The 15,732-nt window shown below is 35.6% G+C and overlaps 2 protein-coding genes across 3 annotated transcripts; both read right to left on the bottom strand.

Annotated features, from left to right (window-relative positions):
- Positions 1-474: 474 nt before the first annotated feature.
- Positions 475-5,822, bottom strand: LOC108459670 (neutral/alkaline invertase 3, chloroplastic-like). 2 transcript variants are annotated; one of them, XM_053027170.1, is made up of 7 exons: positions 5,703-5,822; positions 4,621-5,417; positions 3,479-3,644; positions 3,172-3,383; positions 1,712-2,205; positions 1,581-1,629; positions 475-1,123 (listed from the first exon to the last, which is right to left on the bottom strand). In XM_053027170.1, exons 2-7 carry the CDS (start codon positions 5,314-5,316, stop codon positions 809-811), a joined length of 1,932 nt encoding a protein of 643 aa, XP_052883130.1. In that variant the 5' UTR covers positions 5,317-5,417; positions 5,703-5,822; the 3' UTR covers positions 475-808. The 2 variants fall into 2 exon arrangements, with proteins under 2 accessions (XP_052883130.1, XP_017614558.1); XM_017759069.2 differs by having other exon boundaries at positions 4,621-5,411; positions 5,579-5,705.
- Positions 5,823-6,579: 757 nt separating this feature from the next.
- Positions 6,580-7,305, bottom strand: LOC108459243 (secreted RxLR effector protein 161-like). Its single transcript, XM_017758588.1, has one exon. It carries the CDS (start codon positions 7,303-7,305, stop codon positions 6,580-6,582), a length of 726 nt encoding a protein of 241 aa, XP_017614077.1.
- Between the last annotated feature and the right edge of the window lie 8,427 nt (positions 7,306-15,732).

Genomic DNA, 15,732 nt, shown 5'->3' on the forward strand with positions numbered 1-15,732 from the left:
ACCTAAGGCTATCAATCTACTTACGATCATGGGTGTTCCACTCCCCCTAATACCAAGCCTTCCACCCTCTCTTGTTACAATTTTTGAGGCTGAGGACACACCTCCAAACAATATCCAAGTCCTAAATTCAATTACACCAATTACAACTCCGAATCAACAGCCAATTTCATCTCATCTTCGTCATTGCACCAACCGAACGGTGGATAGTTTTCATTAGAGCAACCCATAACTTGACTTCTGAATTGGAAAACTTGGACATTCACTTCGAATATTCAAACACTAACAAAGTGACTCTCACCAACGGTAAAAGTTTATATGTATTCAAGCACTAAACTTCTTTCAAGTTCTCCTTACTGAATTTGTTTTTCAAATAAATCACAAAATTTGCAAATTTGCAACATAAAATCTCGAAAAAGGATGCGCAAAAATAATCAAAAGACACCGATGAAAATATAACAGAAAACATGAACACCATTGTTACGATGATGTATATATATAGATGTAAATATTCTATGATTTACAAATAAATCCTTGGTAGATTCACTATATACATAACAGTAGGACAAACGAAGCGTTCCGATAGTCGATGGGAGTATTGACAATACATTTGAATACTATCTAGTGTCCTAAGAGAAACAATCTTTACATATAAATATTATGATACATGTATAGGGTTATTGTATCAATTAGGCTTTACCTAATCAAATAAATAAAAATATAGGGATCTTTGAACAGCCAATTATGAATTATGGCCATTAGAGACGATTAAATGTAACAAAAATCAGGTATGAACACAAATACTCGGAACTCATACTATGTATGTCTTGGGACCACGTTTTCTTCTTGGGTTCCCACAGACCAAGCTAGAGAAGGCATCGACAAGTTCAGAATCCTCTTCGGTTGTCAACATTTTAGCTGCATTTGGGTCTGCAAGCAGAAGTTTTGCCACCAGAAATCCTGCAATAGACCAGGTCTGAAACAGGCGTGCTTGTTTTCCGATGAACCTTGCTTTTTTAGTGTCATAGTATTCGGGCCATTTGTCACTTGAAATACGTTTCTCAGCAACCGCAACAGCTTTTGCCGCAATTTCTGGTCTATTCATCTTTATGCATGCAACTGTGAGCTGCTCGATAGGGATTCATATTTAAGCATTTCATACTTTGATTGCCAAGCTTATGCTCGAAAGCAACATCTTCGATAAGCAAATTATAAGATATGCATGGTTAAAGAATGCAAATGTCCACCACATCTACAATATTTTGGTTATTCATCTAAAATCTAAAAATATGGATATATGTATGAATATGCAAACGTCCTCCATCTACAATTTTCACGTATGGATTTGTACGGTTAAAGAATGCAACTGTCATCAGCATCAACCCCCCCCCCCCCCCGGTCTTCAGATATTCATAAAAAATTACTTAGGCAAGTGTAAGCAACCCAGATTAGCAGGCCCTTTCAATCATTAAGAGCAAAATCTAGAGCAAACATCCTTAAAATCTAGAGATTCCAAAGGCAAACCTAATATCCAGCAATTAACAATGCAATTTAGATAAATTAAAGGATGCTACCATGCTAACCTGCCATAGTAAAGTAGGCCAAGAACCAGCATTGTGATAGGACCAAGGCCTACATTAAAAACAAATAACTAAAATACTAATATCAAACTAAAAATAAGAAAACTTATTATATTTAAGGTTAGATATATTACGTGTTCTTGGGATCACAGCCTGTAATGATTTGCCACTCCCGACCTTCAAGAGCAGGATAACAGATCTTAAATGGCATTTCAGCCACCAAATCTGCCCATTTAGCTTCAATAAGTTCTAATATAGCATGTGACTGGCTAGTTGTTGCAAGACCACTGACAATAGCCCAAAAATTTCCTAGAGAAAAGAATCTGAAGTCCATGTGAGCTGGTTGTAAGTTGCCAATCAGGTAACCTCCTTTATGAGGCATCCACTCAACCAACCAAGGAGAAATTTGATCCGGATAAATATTGAACTTATTAACAGCATCAAACGAATACTCTTCGGTCTTGTAACGGTAAATCTCATTAATTTTTACCAAATCAATCCAATAATATTCTCTGATATGAAATGACAAAGCAATCAGACGATTATTCAGTGCTCGAGTAAGATCATCTGATCCATCCTCTGGAGTAAGCATTTCTCGTGCACTTAATAATGCTGAAAAGAAAAGTGACTAAACGGATGCAAAAAAAAAAAAAAGTTCACAAGGTCAGCTTCAGACTTTTTGCAAAATAAACATGGCCACTAGACTTAAAATCCTTATGCATGAAACATATAACAAACTATATCAATAAACTCAACCCCCTTGTTGCATCAATCAAAGCAAAGCCATGTATATGGTAATTCTTCAAACAAATCTTGAAGGACATGTTTCTCAAAATAACAGAATGAGAATGCCATCAAATTTGACAAGGTTGATGAGATTGCTTACTGCAAAACAGACCGTCAATTTCTGTTTCTTATCTTTGTACCTCATTTCCCTATCCATATATGCAAGTTCCATAAATTACGAAATAGGTGGAAAAGATCACGATTCAAGTCATTTACTTCATAGATTTTCCTCTCTATACGTTTGAGAGTGAGCATAACATACCATGAAAACTAATTAACCACAAATTTTCTTTGGCATAACTATAAATTGTCCCTCAAACTATGCAAATCATATCATTTTGGTCCTTATTCTTTTACTTGGGTCAATTTGGCTCATACTATTAGTTCTGGTCAATTTAGTCCCCATGCTATTATTTTCAGTCAATTTAGCTTTAGTTGATGAAGCTATTAGACTTTTGTCAATTTTTTATAAATATTTTGCCTAATTCTGGTTAATTTCTGGCAAAATGGCCTAAACTAATGAAATTGTTATTCACATGCTTGCAACTTGCAAGTGACCAATTTCTATTAAATTCATACAATTTTGACAAAAATGATGGAATGACGGTCAAATTGACGGATATATATATATATATATATATGGTCTAAGTGACTTAGGCTGCATACTTCTAGAGCCAAATTTATACTTATGTCTTTTTCATTTTTATCATACCCTTAATCTCTTTTAGGAAGAAAAATACAACTAGCAAAGGCAACAACCAAATAAAGCTTCTGTTATTGATCTTTGCAATCAGATATTATCATTAACCTGAATTTCCAGGGGGTGTCCATGAATTCCCATGCGTCGATCTATCATACAAGAACCATCTGTAACCAATAACGTAGGGAACATATCAAAACCATCAGCAAGACATAGTCGCAGAATCATCCTGATTCCAGTTTGAACATCAATTCTATCCTGAAGCGAAAGATCACCAGAGCATTTTCCATATGCCCGTAATAATATAATCCACCACAATCCTGCAAAATGAAAATGGTAGTTACAAAAGAATTCCGAACCCATTCCAATGCATAAATAGAAAATAGAGACCCTCTTTTAGACTAAAATTTTGTACCAGAGTCAACAGGAGCAACACGACCAATAGCTGCCTCTCCAAAGTCAGGATCCAATACCTCCACGGTTGCTGAATCATCACCATCAAGAGGAGTTGAACGCACTTTAAAACTTGCAGGCATCAATCCCTGGCCAGGGCTATGACAGTCCATTGTTTTTTCCCAACTCTGCAATATGAGTAAACATATAATATCAAATAGCAAAAGAAAAAGCAGGAAGCTTATATAACTGTAGGACATACAGTTTAAACCATTTTATATGCAATTTTTCCCAATTCCATAGATCCAGATGCATTACCAGAAAAGCACGTGCACAAATGAAAAGGAAATCTAATCCGTCTTATCAATTTGATGTTATTGACATAGAAGAGTAGTTGCAGGTGGACATGTGAAACCAACAATTTAAATTAGTTATCATTACAAAGAACAGTTCATTGAGCTACATAGATAACATTTTCCATACTATATTTAAGACCGTATCCAAATTCCAAAGCACGATCATTTGAGAAGAGTCCTTTAAATCTATCGAATATGCTATCTGTTAAAAGATTCCACAATCATAGTTGTTGACATATTTAAATCCACGGTCATACTCATTTTAATTAGTTCTAGAATGCATCAGTTGTCTACTATAAAGGTAATCAGCAGGGTGACAAAGCATTCAGATGTAAACCACTTGAGGATGTTTACCAGCAATGACTATGTCACTATTAAGGAAAGTGAAATTATTGATGAATTATTCATCATGAAATTTAATTTTTTTTAAACTAAAAACCCAGTTTTTGCACTGACAGAGTAGCTCGAAATTACTGTTTTGTTCTTTAACCTAAATAGCATAAAAATGCCTCTAGATATAAGTTCAATGTCAACAAAATAACAGAACTTTTCCAAATAATCAACTTAAAGAGAAAAAAATGAACATGTGAAAAATAGCGGCCATAATATCAGGTGTTGGCTGACCTAGGACCATAACTTGCTAGCACAATCGTCATTTTGCTCCCATATATACGCAGCTAAGATGCATAGTCTTATTTGTATAGGATACAAGTGGGGGAAAAAATAATTAAAACATTGAGAGATCTACAAAAACAAAAAATACCATCAGAAATTGTCTATGTGATCATACCATTGCAAGTGAATTTACCTGTAACTGAAGCGTATGGAGTATGAAGTTCTTAACAATGTCATACTCTCCTTTTAATAGAAGTGCAATACCAGAAGGTATAAAATCACGAATAAAGACTTGATCATAATTCAACACACCGGAATCAGTGGGATCATTGGCAGCGATTGTTCCAATAGGGCTGCCACAATAGTAAACCATAGAATCTCGTAATAGTGACCATGCTTCATCCTCAATGGAATCTATGCCAGACTTGTAAAAGGTAGTTGTGCCTGTTCCAGCTGATGCCAACATTTCTTTTTCCCTCTTCAACAGCTCAGAGTCCTCAAACTCCAACTTTTTTTGCGAGTTCATTGAACCACTAAGATTTGATTCATTCGCATTATCCACAAACGGAGCCCCATTTCCTTCATCCATACCTACTCCACTCCCATGGTCAGCCTGCTGGCATTTGAAGCCAAGAAGCCTCAATCTGTTAATTGCTGCATTACGATCGAAACCACCAACTAATCGCCTATAGTTATAACTTCCAATATGGTATCTAATCATACTCGAACACTTGAGAGATTTGAAATACCTTGAGCCTTTTTTCTTCACAGATTTAAAGTGGCATTTAGAATACAATGCTAAATCCGAACTGCTAGAACCCAGATCACTACTTAAAAGCCGAGGGGCAGCCCCAGACAAAACTTGCAGAACAACCTCAGAAGTTGCCATTGATACGATGCTTATCAAGTTAAGCCACTTTATTAAAATTAAATTCCTTGCAATCAATCAAACAAATACAGAAGCTTCACTCCAATCCAAGATACCTACACCTTGAATTAACATAAATAAATAAATAGGAAGAAGAAGAAAATTAACCAAAGCCATAGAAACAACACATTAAACCACAGATCAAATAGAAACTTAAAGCAAAAGGACACATAAATTTACGACAACCCACGACCAAAATTCCAATAAAATTATCAATACCTACATGCAAAAAAGACGTGTCTCTTCAATGCATTCAAAACAATCACAAGAAAATGGAAACCTCTGCATGCAAACAACAAAACCCAGATAGAATTATACACCAAAGAAATTAAATGAAGAAAGCTAACCTTATTAGGTCTACCTTACAAATGAATGTTTGGAAGAGAAGAAAAATCCGAGAGAAGTTAATATAGTTTTTCCTTTTTAGAACAAAATTTAAAAGAAAATAATTGTATCCGCACAATCACTTTCAAAGGTTAATATTAAGAAACTTATTTTTATAGAAATATTTATAAATAAATAATCTATTTTGTGTACGTACGTAGGACACACAAATTCAAATAATAATCTATTCTTAGACCTTCTCTGTTGGGTATCTGTTGGGTTTAAGAACTAATTTATTCGGAGAAAGTATGAAGCTCTGTTTTAGCTGGAGTAATAAGATAATTATTCCGAATAAAGAAGGAAAGAAAATTGAGATTAAAAGAATTGAGAGTTGCAAGAGAAGCAAACAGAAGCAAAAAGGATGGAGAAAATTGAGAGAACAACTTAACTATTTTCATTACTTAATTCATCAATATGTGATGTACATGTATAGTACAATTACATTTGTGAAACAATAAAAATAACTTGTGAAAGTGAACAAACATTAAATACAATCTAATAATAACCTAGAACCTGTTTAAAACTGGTAAGTACTTGACTAACTTTATCCAGTCAAAAAGTTTCTGTCAAATCATATACAGGTCTATTGTTACACAAAAGTACTTCATCCGGATAACATCACGTACATTTGTATGCTGCTGTATTTCATCCAAGTAACGTACATACTGCTGTTCGTTGCCACCTTTTAACACTCCTCCTTAGCTACAAGACAGCAGATTCCAACTTTCTTTTTCAAATACTTAAACCTGGTGGCAGCTAAAGGCTTGGTCAAAATGTCTGCTAATTGAACTTTTGAGCAGCAATGGACCAAGATGATCTCATTTGACAACTCTGCCTCTCTCACAAAATGGTATTTGATCTTGAAATGCTTAGTCTTGCCATGAAACACAGGTTCTTGGCACTTGCAACAACTGACTGATTGCCAACTTTAATCTTTGTTGCTTCTGGTTGACCAGCATTCAAGTCATCCAACAGCTTTCTAAGCCAAATTACTTGATTAACAGTAGTAGCAGCTGCAATATACTCAGCCTCTGCAGTAGATTGAGCTACTATCTGTTGTTTCTTAGAACTCCAGCTAAAAACATCTGAACCTAAAGTGAAGAAATAGCCTGATGTGCTCTTTATATCATCAACTGAACCAGCCCAATCACTATCTGAATAGCCAGCCAGCCTCAACTCTTCAGCTCTCTCAAACTTCACACCAAAGCTTAAGGTTCCTTTGACATACCTTAGGACCCTTTTAACAGCTTTAAAATGTGCAACATTGCAGCAATGCATGAACCTCGAGAGAAGGCCAACTGCATATATGATGTCTGGCCTTGTTGCTGTCAAATAGAGTAGGCAACCAACCAAACTCCTATATCCCTTTTCATCTACTCGATCATGCTCACTGGTGCTTGACAGTTTCTCTCCTAGTGCAACAGGAGTGTCAGCAGGCTTGCACTTTGACATGCTGAATTTGCTTAGAACCTTTAATGCAAAGGCTTGCTTACTCATGAAAATGCCATCCTCATTCTGATTTACTTCCATACCAAGGAAGTAGGTTATTAAACCTAAATCAGTCATCTCGAACACATTTTGCATCTACTTCTTGAAATCTTCAATCAGCTCACCCCAGCAATCAGTAACCAATAAGTCATCCACATAAAGTGAGACTATCAATAAGGTTTCTTTCTCAGCCTTTTTCACATAGAATGTAGGTTTACTTATACTCTTCTCGAATCCCAGCCTTGACAGGTATGCATCAATCCTGTCATACTAGGCCCTTGGAGCCTGTTTTAGGCCATACAAGGTCTTATTGAGCTTATAAACCTTGTGTTCACCACCAAGGACCTTAAAACCTTTAGGCTATTTTATGAAAATTTCTTCCTTTAGAAATCTATTCAGAAATGCTGCTTTGACGTCCAATTGATGCACATTTCATTGTTTCTGAGTAGCTAAGGCAAACAACAGACTTATGGTATCCAACCTTGCAACAGGTGCAAAGGTTTCAAAAAAATCAACTCCTTGCTGTTGGCTGTATCCCTTCATAACTAGCCTAGCCTTATGCTTGTTCAGTGACCCATCTGTATTGTTCTTGGTCCTGAACACCTACTTGACACCAATAACCTTTCTGTTTGCTGGTCTATCAACTTGCTCCCATGTGTCATTCTTATGGATCATCCTCAATTCAGCTTCCATAGCTTCTTGCCAGCAACTCTCTCTTGCTGTTTCATAATAATAGGAAGGCTCAACCATGGTTATAACACACCTTTCATAAATGTCTGCTAGTGTCCTAGTGCCTCTAACTGATTCTTCATCAAAGTTTTCATCAGCTGGCCCTTCTTCAGCTGGTTCCAAACTGTTGTCTAGTTGATCTTCTTCACTCAAACTTACATCTGCATCACTTCAATTCCAAACTTTTTCTTCATCAAACCTGACATTTTTACTTACCAAAATCTTTTTTGTTGAGGGATCATACACCTTATAGGCTTTCTTAGTGCTGTTGTAACTAACAAAGATCCTAGGCACAGATCTTTTGTCAAGTTTGGTTCTCTTTTCAGCTGGAATGGGAGTATAGCAGACACAACTAAACCTTCAGGTGTGAAACAGTTGGCTTGAGTCCATGCCAAGCTTCAAAATGAGTCTTTTCCTTCACAGCACTAGTTGGCAACTTGTTCAACTGGTACACTAAGGTATTAACAGCCTCAACCCAAAATTTGCTTGGCAGCTTGCTCTCAAATAGCAGACATCTGGCCATATCAAGCACAGTTCTATTCTTCCTCTCACATACTCCATTTTGCTGAGGAGTATAGACTGTTGTTAGCTGATGATGAATCCCAGCATGTTCACACAGTTTCTAAAACCTTTCAGACAAGTACTCAGTCTCATTGTCAGTTCTTAAAGCCTTAATCTTGCAACCAGACTGATTTTCAACTAGTGCCTTAAATTTGCTAAAGGCTTCAAACACTTCAGACTTCTTCTTCAAGAAATAAACCCAAGAAAACATGGTTAGATCATCAATAAACAGTACAAAATATCTGCTGTCATTCAAGGAAGGAGTCTTCATTGGCCCACGGATATCAGAATGGACCAACTCAAGTTTGTCTCGAGCCCTCCATGCCTTATTGACTGGAAAAGGCATTCTATCCTACTTACCAAGCTGGCAAACTTCACAAACAGTCTTTGGCTTCTATTTTTTACATGTCTTCAACCAATTTCAACTTATACAACTGATCAAGTGACTTGTAAATAACATGGCCTAATCTTCTGTGCCATAGGCCAGCATTATCAGCAAGGCTGGTATAAGCCTTTTTCTCAAGTTGGTTTACATCAAGCATAAAGCACCTGTCTGCCATTGCTACTGTGACCAACTACTGACCATAACAATCTTCAACAATGCATGAGCCATTCTTAAAAACAAGTGAGTAACCTCTTTCCACAAGCTGACCAACACTGAGCAAATTCTTATCTATGTCAAGCATATAAAGTACATCAGAAATCACTTTGTTACGTAACTTTATGTTGATCACCACATTGCCTCTACCTTTGGCTTCTATCAGGTCCCCATTGCCAATCCTGATTTTTTAGGCAAAGCTTCTATCGAGCTCTTTGAACAGCCTTTCATCGACTGACATATGGTATGTGTGCAGCCACTATCCATTAGCCAGTTACATCTAACTTTGCTTGAGGTTGTAATGTAGGAGGCTGTAAAAACATGCTCCTCTTGAGCTTGAAGGTCCTCAGTAGCCTGAGCCTGTATTTGCTGCTGAGCTTGTGCCTTCCCTTTAATTTTGCACACCCTCTCAACATGTTCAAACAGTTTACAGCTCCTACACTGAACATCTGGTCTGTGCCAACAGTTCTTCTCCAAATTTGAAGTCTTCTTGCAGTGAATACATGGTGGAAACCTCTTTTTCCCTGCATCTCTCCTTGATTTCTCCCTTCTATCGACCCAAGGTTTCTTCCCTTTTTGGCTAGAACCTGAGCCTTTCTTGGCTTTTGCTTGGAAAGTTCCTTCAGGATACTCTTCCTTCCAGTTGGTCGTTCTTTGCCTAAGTGCATATAGGGAATTTACCAACTCAGACAATGAGATGGCTGATAAGTCCCTCGAGTCCTCCAATAAAGAAATCTTTGTCTCAACTTTTTCAGGGAGTAATGACCTTTTCAACAACTCTGCTCTCACTAAAATCATCACCAAGGAGCCTAATATTGTTGACTATGGCCATTATTCTATCAGAGTACTGCTTAATGGTCTCTGACTCTCTCATCTTCAAGTTCTCAAAATCCCTCCTAAGGTTGATAAGTTGTTGCTACCTTGTCTTGTCTGACCCCATAAACTCCTCTTTTAGCTTCTCTCATGTTGATTTGGTGAGTCACAAGCCATTATCCGAGTGAAGATCACATCAGATACTCCATTTTACAAATAAGCCATAGCTTTGTGCTTCTTGACACACTCTTCACTATGCTGTCTAATCTGAACAATAGTGGGATTGACCCTCAATGGAAGTGGCTCAGCATGATTCTTAATCACATTCCACAAATCATGTGCTTGAAGGTATGTCTTCATCTTAACTACCCAAATATGGTAGTTTTCTCCAGCAAACACATGCAGTGGTGGTGGTGTGGAGCTCATCCTTGCAGTAACCAAACAAACCAACAAAAAATAGCTTTTGCTTCATCTCTCTCAAACACAAGTCACTCACAAACAAAACACAACCAAGGCCCTCAAAGATGACAGACTCTTAATACCATTTGTTGGGGTTAATAAGTAATTTATCCGGAAAAAGTATGAAGCTCTGTTTTAGCTAGAGCAACAAGGCAATAATTCTGGATAAAGAATGAAATAAATTTAAGATTCAAAGAATTGAGAGTTACAAAAGAAACAATCAGAAGCAGAAATAATGGAGAAAATTGAGAGAACAACTTAACTATTCTCATTACTTAATTCATCGATATATGATGTACATATATAGTACAATTACATTTGTAGAACAATAAAAATAACTTGTGAAAGTGAAAAAAATCAAATACAATCTTATAATAACTTAGGACCTGTCTAAAACTGATAAGTACTTGACTAACTTTATCCAGTCAAAAAGTTTTTGTCAAGTCATATACAGGTCGCTTGTTACACTAAAGTACTTCTTTCGAATAACATCACGTACATTTGTATGTTGCTGTATTTCATCCGGGTAACGTATATACTGTTATTTGCTGCCACCTTTTAACATTCTCTTTTTTCTTTTTTTTTGGAATATTTATACATTCATCTACCTTAGTAAAGTTAACCTGCCATTTATCTGTCTGGGTAGGTCTTTTCATATTGAGCTTATTGACATGATACTCCTCAAATGAGTGTTGGAAGTGGCCCATTCTTCATTTGTCCCTACATTCATGTGTATCACTCTTCTTACCTGTTGTTTGCCCTCGTCTTTATCGTGTCTACCAAAGCTTGACCAAGGTTAGCCTCCTTTGTGGCAGGGTCTTGACCCACAAACTGTTTAAGTTGACCTTGTTTGACAGCTTCCTTTATAATATCTTTCAATGAGATACGATATTCAATTTTTTGTTCTATATCGTCATAAAAATAACATCTATTCATTCATCAACCTCAAAATTGGTTGGGCTTTATTGGTAGTGGTGTTTCTAGAATATCTTAATCTTGGAATTGACTTAAAATTTATGTGCGACGAATTCAACAAAGTATATCTAGTAAGCGTGCTATACAACCCTTATCGTCTTTGTTCATCATATGACTCAAAAGGAGTATAAAACATTTCTTGGTGAATTAGGAGAGCGAGAATGGTGTTGCACCTTAAGTTTACTCACAAGCAGGGGTGTGTCCTATGTTGATTCCTATTGGAAGGTCATTCGCGAGAAGGGTGGTCTAACCTCTAGCGGTATGAACTGTAATACCCAAAATGAAACTCTATGTTGGATAAGTTCATCTCTTCTTTCTCAACATATTTCTGAACCTTATCTTTCAAACTAGTTAGATGCTGAAGCTTGTTCTTTGTGAGCACATATTTTAAATGCTTGTGACTTACTCCTACTATAATAGCACCCACAATCCACTGATCTGTCAAATCCTTGGTGCTCATGGTTACAGTATTAAAATGTTTAATATAATCACGCAAGGGCTCGCCAAGTTTCTGCTTGACATCCAAAAGATTATTGGGTGTTTTCAAAATCATTCTGTATACGCAAATGTGACCTAAAAATTGGTCGCCCAACTGCTTAAAGCTATGAATGGAACCTTCAAAAAGAGGCAAGTACCATTTCACATTTCTTCTCAAAGTACTGGCAAAGGCCTTGCACTTACGGGCATAAGAAGCTCTCAAAACATTCATGTAATCAGTTTTACTACATCAAGTGTTTAGTTGGCCTTTATCCCACCTTATAAGTTTCACTGGGGATTTCAAAGTTCTTTAGTAAATCCACGAATGCTATGTTAGGAGCAAGAGGATTGTTGGAGAAGTATACCCCATCCATGTCCTCAACATCAAAGCTTAAAGTTGGATACCTCACCCCAATGCATCAATTTCTTTATGCCAGACTTGAGGTTACTATTATGGAAAGATTAGGTGTGGCTAGTTGATAAATGATAAAAACTAACATATTTTAATCTCGTTCTTAATGCGTTTTTGGATGATTATTTATATAAATTGGTGAATTTGATGCTCCTAATCCTTTGAATTTATGTTCCTATACTTAGGTGAGCATTTGGAAGCTAAAAAATAAAAATTAGACAAAAAGAGCAGATTTCAGGAGCCACACGGGTTTGGCTTTCCCACACAGGCTGGACACACAGCCGTGTGAGCCATACGGGCTGGACACACGGCCATGTGCCAAACCGTGTCGATTTCATAACTTGCTTCCCAAAACACGCGAGAAAACGTAATTTTTAGGCTTTTTAAGCACTCTAAAGTCTATAAATACCAAATATAAGAAGAAATATGTAAGTCATTAGAGAATATTGAAGAAAATAACTCAAAGAACACCATTGGAGCCAACTCTGAAGCAGATTTCCATCAAGATCGAATATTTCCTTTTAATTTGTTTTGAAGTTTTTATGAGTTTCTTTGTTTCTTATGATTTTTTTTTTACTTTGAGATGCTTTTATTTAGAATTATGAACTAATTCCCTAGATACCTAGGGAAGATGAAACCTATGATGAATTCTATTATTTAATTTCTATTTTACGCGATAAATACTTTATTCTTGTTCTCAGTTATGTGTGATTATTTCTTATTTTAGTATTTCTGGAATATTAATTCATGTTTATTGTGCTTAAATCAGAGGAGAAAAAGTTCATGTTTAAGAGTAGATCTAGCATAATTGAGTCGAGTTGCAGCAATCCTAGAAATAGGATAACATAAATCTACCGGATTAGAGTCAAATCTAGTAAGGGAATCCATAGATCGAGTTAATGCGATAATAGGGGTTTTAATTAGAAAGAAATTTCAATTAATTAACCTAGAGTTAGTTGCTTTTACTCTCGAAAAATATATTAGCATAATTTAAGAATTTTTACGGATCAAGATACCAAGTGAACAAATCGTTTAATTCAAATTCATAATAATAAATGAAAGTAGATTCTTTCATGGGTATTGTCTCTCTTATTAGTTATTATTCAATTATTTTCCAATTTTATTCTCTGTTGAGTTCTTAGTTAAATTAATTTAGAAATATTAGTTTAAAACTCATCACTCCAATTTGTCGGCTAAATAATTAGAAAACAATAATTACAATGCTTTTAGTTCTTGTGGATACAATATCTCTACTCACCATAGCTATACTATTTATTGATAGGTGCACTTGCCTTTGTCATATTTTTAGTTAGTTTCGTAACTATCACTAGTATCTTGGGTGTTTGTTTTAGTCTTGGCCTTGCACGTTAAAGTGAATAGTCAGTCTTATCTTGCTATTGTTAAAATTGAGAAGGGGTTGGTCTGCTTTCGATTCTCTTTATCATTTCAATATTCTAATTAAAATACTCTTGATATTGTTGGCATTTTTGTTCTTGCCTCAAATATTGTTATATCATTTCAGATCTCTTATTTATTCTTGTAGCTCTATGAGCTGCTAGAGGAGTTGGGGTTCTAGCCAACTTGTTTATTAGAGGTTGGTACTAGTCATATATTTGGTGGTGAAGGGAATGAATTGTGGTACTCAAGATGTTAGCAATACCAATTTTCATACTCGTCATTGTAAGAGTTGTAAGGGTGTATAACTAACTGAGGGTTGTTGGCTTGGTTGATCTAAAAAGTTTGTGTGGTGGGATTAGTAGTAGTAGTAGTAGGGATTCTTGGGATGTTTCTATCTAGGCAGTAATAAGACTAATGATTCAGCAAAACAACTACAATTAGATTGGTGTGGACTTGATAAAGTTTCATGTAACAAAGAGGCTCAACACTTATCTTTGGAGATGTAGGTTGGAATCACTCCACATGTCAACCATGCATGTGTTCATAAGGACCAAAATTGGTAAGGTATCATTCGCTGACGAAACTGTGATTGGCAAAGCAAGGTTGGGTTTTTATGACAATAATCAAATAAATCCAATTTTTTATACTAATCGAACTAAAATTAAGGGTATAACCAAAATAACTTATCCGAATTTGATCGGTTCAATTTATTGATTTTTTTCTTTTTATTTTTTTACCTGGTTTAATTAATACAAATAGCCCAAAACAGATAAAAAATAACCAAACATAGCAAAGGAGAGTTGAACTTGAAAGTGTGCTGTTGTCAGGTCACCTATCATCAAGAGTATTGAACTTGAAAGTGCATTGGTCGTTGGGTCATCTAGTCGGGGTTGTCGGGTAGAAAACAAAAGAGAAAGATGATGATGGTGGCATACAAATGACAGTGGTGCATGGGTAGCTTGGTGGACATTAGATAGGTGTGTTCACGTGTTCTTCGGTAGTGGGTGACTATTAAGGTCTTGAGGAGGGGTTGGTGCAAATGGAAATGGCTTTAGCTTTTGGGAGATGGATTTAGGAGAAATAAAACCCCAATTTAGGATTTTACTTTTATGGATTTTTTAAAATTAAATTATTTATGTATATATAATAGAACTAGAAGAAGAATACAAAGATTAAGAGAGAAAGAAATATAAAGAAATGAAAGGATGATTCAACTTTTATTTGGATACAATAAACTTTTACATGCCCTCTATTTATAAGGTTTCAAGTACCATAAGTTACAAAGCATTAAAGTTACAAAGCATTAAGGACCAACATTAAGGTACCTTATAAATTATTTTAGGGTTACAAAATAATGAATTTAGGGGTTATGGACATCCATTTATTAATGGATTTACAACATTCACCTTTAGATGTCCATCAATGAAAATGTCTCGTAAACAAAAAAAAAATTATTGGAAAAAATCCTATGGGATAAAAACATAATAAAAGAAAAGAGTACATAATCTATTATTACAAGCTACCTCGTTAAAAACCTTTACTAGGAAAACTTAATAAGACAATACATTGGTTAAAGGAAAATAGTACAATGTGTTTTAGACTTCCCTTAATGGCAACATTACGTTACATCTTTGAGTCGATGCATTCCTATCTTGTGTAATAGTCTTTCAAACGTTGAAGTTGACAATACTTTGATAAAAAGATCTGCTAAATTATCACTAGAATAAATTTGATGAACTTCTATATCACATTTTTCTCAAAATCATGAGTGAAGAATAATTTTGGTGAAGCATGTTTCGTTTTATCACCTTTAATGTAACCACTCTTCAATTAAGCTATATATGTTGCATTATCTTTGTATAAGATAGTTGACATCTTTTCCTGTAAAAGCAAATTACATATCTTATGGATATGTTGGGTCAATAACTTTAGCCAAACACACTCTCGGCTTGTTTCATGCATTGCAATTATTTTTGCATGATTTAAGAGGCGGTAACTAATGTCTGCTTTGTTGAACGCCATTATATGGCAGTACCTCCACATGTAAATAAATATCCCGTTTGAGATCGACCTTTATGTGGAT

Source organism: Gossypium arboreum, chromosome 4, assembly GCF_025698485.1.
Source record: "Gossypium arboreum isolate Shixiya-1 chromosome 4, ASM2569848v2, whole genome shotgun sequence".
In the NCBI taxonomy this organism is placed as follows: Eukaryota; Viridiplantae; Streptophyta; class Magnoliopsida; order Malvales; family Malvaceae; genus Gossypium; species Gossypium arboreum.